Consider the following 6100-nt stretch of genomic DNA (forward strand, 5'->3'; position numbering starts at 1 on the left):
ATCCGGCACTATTATATTTCATCGCCTTTAATTTCACGACGCTACAGCTTTATTTCGCAGTGCTTTATATCGGACAATATTTTGTGCATTTGTAATAGCAAGTTGTCGCGGCCAGCGACATAACGGTTGATGTGCGAAGCCGTAGCCAGCGGTAGCCTAACTGTGAACCAGAACCTGAAACTATTATAAAGCGTTTGGAATGCCAACTCAGTATACTCCGCCGAGACGCAGTAGTCGCCTACAGCAAGAAGCAACAAGGGAATTAACACAAAGTTCGAGCAATATGAGCACATCCTCAGCCAATGCCGCTGCAGCCCTGTTGACGATGTCTACTGCCCAACCCGCCAGAACTTCATCGACGGCTGCTACGGCCACAGCCAATGCCATCGCTTCAAGCGTACCATCAAGGCCCGCCACATCTACAGCTCCGGTAGTCTCATCGCCTGCGGTTACTGCTAACACCGCTGCACCTTTGGTAAGTCTCTCAAACGCCGCTGCGGAACCAGTGGTTATACACGCCGCCTCAGCCCCAATCGCCACGTTCGCCCCCGCAATGGTTACACCAGCTGCCAACGCCGTCGCAGCTGCACCAGACAAATCAACCACTCCACATATTGCAAATGCCGCCACAGCTATGATCATCCCGCCGATCGCCACAAGCTTTATTGAAAATGCCACCACTTCGTCAGCTATTGCCATGCCGATTGCACACAACGGCGTAGCCGCATACAATCTCAATACCGCCGCCACGTCTAGGTCAGCCAGTTTAGAAAACGAACATAGCTTTCCACAACAGGTGAGTTTTTTAATTGAAAAAATAAAATCATTAGAAAATCAACTTCGAGAAACACAAGTGCTGGTAAGCAACAACAACCAACGTCGAACGTTCGATGAAAGCACCCGTTATAACGGGCAGCCCGTCGAGCATATTGTGCCAAACAGCCTATGCAATATCACGCCACATGTACAGCTAAGTGGCACCGGTACTGTACAATCATCGTCTTTGCCATTTGGTTCGCCTGCGCATGTGTATACAGTAGCCTCACAGCCCGCAACAACAACATTGCCCAACCTTAACTACGGCTACCAGCCAAATGTTGTTTTTAGTGCACTGCCTTACCGACCCCCTACAATAACAAATGCAGATTCGCTCATAAACGGTATTCACACTCCGCAATCGTTAATAACCGGTGGAAATTACCAGATGCCGCGTAAAATTCAAGATTTGCCCGAATTTAGCGGACATGCGGAAGACTGGCCATTGTTTTCCAACGCGTTCATCCAATCAACTGCCGCCTATGGTTACACTAACCTTGAAAATAATCAACGTCTGTTGAAATGTTTGAAAGGTGAAGCCAGGGAAGTGGTTAAATCGTTGCTAATCCATCCGGATAACGTAGCCAGTGTTATGGAGCAGCTACAGTTTCGATTTGGTCGACCGGAGTCGTTGATACGCAGCCAGCTTCAACTAGTTAAAGAAATTAATCCGATTTCCGAGTCCGCCATTGAAAAACTTATACCCTTTGCGACAAAAACAAAAAATCTATCTGTTTTCCTGCAGTCGGTGAATGGAGTACAGCACCTGTCAAACCCAACGCTACTAGAGGAGCTGATTAGCAAGCTTCCTATTAGCAAACGAATGGATTGGGCAAGACAAGCCGCCGCGATTAAGCCGTACCCAACTGTTGTCGACTTCAGCAACTGGCTCAGCGACTTGGCAAATTTGGTTTGTACATTGCAACAAAGTGATAGTCGTCGCCGAGTAGTACTGCACGCCACGGAAAATGAACCAAAGCAATCCCAACCCTCTGGTAAGTGCCCAATATGTAAGGGACAGCACAAAATCAATGTATGCCGAAAATTTGTGGATTCCTGCGTGACTGATCGATGGGCTCACATAAAGCAAAACCGACTGTGTTTCTCATGCTTGAGAAGCGGCCATTCGTCGCGTGATTGTCGTAGTCGCACGCTGTGCATGATCGATGGTTGTCAACGTAAGCACAACAGACTTCTGCATGAGCCTAATAAGGCCACCAGGGCTACGCCTGCATCAGAAACCGGAAAGCAGATGGTTGGTACCACTAACGTAATGGAGTCAATGTTGAGCTGTTCCTCCGATGTAGCCAATCGACAGGGGCTCTTGTTCCGCGTCTTGCCAGTAACGTTATATGGGCCGCGTAAACAAGTCGATACATTTGCGATGTTGGATGAAGGGTCCTCTATCACGATGATGGACAGAAGTCTTTTGAAAGAGCTGGGTATAAATGGAAAGGAGTACAACTTAAATATGCAGTGGTTTGGAGGAAGAACTGCTCAGGAGGCCGCCACAGTAGTCAATCTCGAAATTAGCGGAAAGGGATTACGTAAGCGTCACAGGTTACGTCGCGTCTTTGTTTTGCCGAACCTAAATCTGCCAGTGCAAAGTCTGGATAGCAATGACTTACGCGGATTGGTTACCCGCGAATTGCCAAACATGCCTACCCCGTTCTCCAACGCCACTCCGATGGTACTCATTGGGCTAGATCATTGCCGCTTAGGTTTGCCATCCGTCACAATGCAGCTCGAAGATAGAGGGCCATATGCAGCCAACACGGAGCTCGGCTGGGTAGTTTTTTGGGCCGACTGGACAGAGAGTAGCGCCGAATTCAGCGTGTTTACTTGTCAAGGAGGTGAGTGATTTGCATAATTTAGTCCAAGAATATTTTGATATCGAAAGTTTCGGGGTGCGACCCGCGCCAGCATTAAAAAGTCATGCAGATGCCCGCGCTGAACGCATACTTAAGCAAACGACGATTCGTGTTAATGGTAAATTTCAGACTGGGCTTCTTTGGAAGAGCGACTTTGTCAAATTGCCAGACAGTTACCGGATGGCCGAGAGTAGATTATTCGGCATCGAGAGAAAATTTAAAAGAGATCGAGTATTTGCCGCGGCCTATAAAGGACTAATAGAGCGCTACATTGAGAAAGGGTATGCGCGGAAGTTGACACCCGCTGAAAGGGAGACAAAAAGTACAAGGTTGTGGTACCTGCCCCATTTCGCGGTGGTAAATCCTAATAAGCCAGGGAAATTGCGTCTTGTGTTCGATGCGGCCGCCTCTGTCGGGGGCGTTTCACTCAACTCATGCTTACTCAAAGGGCCGCAGGAATATCAGCCCATGCCTTCCGTGCTTTTTAATTTTCGTGTAGGATCAGTCGGTGTATGTGGAGACATAGCCGAGATGTTCCACCAAATCTACGTTCGGCCCGAAGATAGATGCTCGCAGAGGTTCTTATGGAGGGAGGACGATAAAAATTCACCGGACATTTACGAGATGCAGGTTATGACTTTCGGTGCGGCCTGCTCCCCGTGTGCAGCACACTTTGTAAAGACGTCAAACGCAATGGAGTATGCAGATCGTTTTCCTCGCGCCGTGGAGTCCATAGTGAAGCACCACTATGTTGACGACTTTGTCGACAGCTTCGAGTCGGAGGAGCAGGCAGTAAGTGTAGCTAAGCAGGTGTCCAAAATACACGAAGCAGCTGGATTCCAGATGCGTGGGTATATATCCAATTCTTTAGCTGTAATGGAAGAACTAGGCGGCGTTGCGGAAGCAAGCAACACGAGAAGCAGCTATTTCAACGCAAAGAACCCTTCAACCGAAAAAGTCCTTGGAATGTTTTGGTCCCCACAAGATGATAGCTTCAGATACAAGCTGAGTTTCCCACGGCTTGAAACAGAAGTCATTAGTGGTAGCAGGCCGCCAACAAAACGAGAAGTACTTAGCTATGTGATGTCGATTTTCGACCCATTGGGATTTTTGAGCCATCTGGTAGTTGGAGCCAAGCTAATAATGCGAGAAGTATGGAGGCGCAAGACCACTTGGGACGAGCCGCTGCACGATGACGTCACCGCTGCTTGGAGAAATTGGCGGAAAGAGGTATGCAAAACAGCTGCGGTAAGAATTCCACGTTTCTACTTCACCGAAAGTGCGCCAAAAAAAACTTGGAGTTGCACGTTTTTGTAGACGCTAGCGAGGAGGCCTTTGCTGCAGTATGTTATTGGAGGTATGTGTCTGCTGGCGGGAGCATCCAAGTTTCGCTTGTATGCGCGAAATCCAAATGCGCGCCAATGAAACTAATGACTATACCCCGGCTCGAGCTCCAAGCGGCTGTTCTTGGAACGCGCTTGTCTCAAACAATACTCGACGAACATCGCCTTGAAGTCTCCTCGCGTGTCCTATGGAGTGACTCATCAACTGTCATTAGTTGGATCAATTCCAAGCACCGGCAATATAAGCCGTTCGTCGCGCACCGTATAGCGGAGATTCTCTCAACAACTCACCCGAGTGATTGGAGATGGCTTCCTACTAACGAAAATGTCGCCGATGCTGCAACACGCAGAACGTCTCAAATAGATATTAATCCGTCAACGCGCTGGTTCTCAGGCCCAAAGTTTTTATCCATGACTGTCGAATCGTGGCCGCATATGCCGATCACTGTGAACAGCCATCATGACAGTGACGAAGAGATTCGCACAAAACAAATTTTTCTTACAAATAACACAAATTTAATTGATATTAATCGCTTTTCCTCATATACCAGGTTGAAGAGATCTACGGCCTGGATGTTAAGATTCATAGATCGCAGTCGTGGTAGACGTTCCGGTGGCGGTGAGTTTGGATTAACATCAGGTGAACTAGATGCAGCAGAAACGTATCTATGCAGGCAAGCTCAGTCTGCGGTATACGCTATGGAGTTGAAACAACTACAAGGTGGACAAATCGTGCCAAATGAAAGTCCAATATTTAGTATGCTACCGTACTTGGATACTAATTCGGTCATAAGAGTTGGTGGTAGGATCCAAGCCGCCAGCTGGTTACCACTAGAAGCCATACATCCAATCGTCCTGCCACCGAAACATCGTATCACTGTGCTGATTGTCGCGTTTTACCACCGAAAAATGAAGCATCAGAACATAGAAGCGACAATTGGAGAAGTCAGACAAAAATTCTGGGTTGTCAACATAAGGCAGGTCTTGCGAAAGGTTATAAATGACTGTATGATATGTAGAATTGCACGCTCTAAGCCAGTCACGCCAATTATGGGTCCTCTTCCTGAGGACAGATTGACGCCGTACATCAGACCGTTCAGCTACACTGGCTTGGACTACTTCGGTCCTCTAAAGGTTACAATTGGTCGACGCACTGAGAAGCGGTGGGTAGCCCTTTTCACCTGCCTCACGATCCGTGCGATACATTTGGAGGTGGCTTATGATTTATCCACCGACTCCTGCATCCTAGCCATCAGGAACTTTATCAATCGGCGCGGTGTACCTGTAAGATTGAGGAGTGACAACGGTAAGAACTTCGTTGGCGCTGATCAAGAGGCGAAACGGTTTGACGAGGTATTCGACTGCGAGCGTGTGAGCGACGAGCTATCAACGAAAGGCGTTGAATGGATATTCAATTGTCCACACAACCCATCGGAAGGCGGTATATGGGAGAGAATGGTACGTTGCGTCAAACGTGTGTTAAGTCACACACTGAAAGAAGTCGCTCCTCGCGAACATACCTTACAAAGCGTAATCATAGAGGCAGAAAATATTGTTAATTCGCGGCCTCTCACTCATCTACCGATCTCAGTGGATCAAGAAGAGCCGCTAACCCCAAACCATTTTCTCTTGGGGTCGGCTAATACGATGCAAACGCCTTGTATAGGACATCCAGATGAGAACACATGTACGTTGCGGAAACAATGGCGAATTTCACGGCAGTTGCGCGATCAGTTTTGGGAACGTTGGGTGGTGGAGTATTTGCCCACTTTGACAAGGCGAGATAAGTGGTGCACGTCGTCGAAGGCGTTGAGTGTGGGCGATATCGTTTTCATTTGCGATCCGAATATGCCGAGGCGACAGTGGTGCCGCGGTGTAGTTGAGAGTGTCTACCGGGGTGCAGATGGTGAGATAAGAAGGGCGGATGTCAGAACAAGCACAGGGGTGCTTCGTCGTCCAACATCAAAGCTGGCCGTTTTAAACGTAGACTCTAGTGAAGACTAGCGTTTCACGGGGGTGGGGGTGTAACAAAACGCCCATCCCTATTTTTGTTTATCATAATCGCTGTAA

The 6100-nt window shown here is 48.2% G+C and overlaps 1 protein-coding gene across 1 annotated transcript; it reads left to right on the forward strand.

Annotated features, from left to right (window-relative positions):
• The first annotated feature begins 6 nt into the window (after window positions 1–6).
• Window positions 7–6094, forward strand: LOC118756290. Its single transcript, XM_036491059.1, has 2 exons — window positions 7–1939; window positions 5196–6094. The coding sequence occupies exons 1-2, from the start codon at window positions 200–202 to the stop codon at window positions 5199–5201; spliced, it is 1746 nt and encodes a 581-aa protein (XP_036346952.1). The 5' UTR covers window positions 7–199; the 3' UTR covers window positions 5202–6094.
• The last annotated feature ends 6 nt before the right edge of the window (window positions 6095–6100 follow it).

The sequence above is a fragment of the Rhagoletis pomonella genome, unplaced genomic scaffold, assembly GCF_013731165.1.
Source record: "Rhagoletis pomonella isolate Grant_MI unplaced genomic scaffold, Rhpom_1.0 Rhpom_scaffold_09638, whole genome shotgun sequence".
In the NCBI taxonomy this organism is placed as follows: domain Eukaryota; kingdom Metazoa; phylum Arthropoda; class Insecta; order Diptera; family Tephritidae; genus Rhagoletis; species Rhagoletis pomonella.

Coding starts and splice junctions, on each gene's coding strand:
- LOC118756290 (XM_036491059.1), top strand. CDS start 200: ATGCCAACTCAGTATACTCCGCCGAGACGCAGTAGTCGCCTACAGCAA.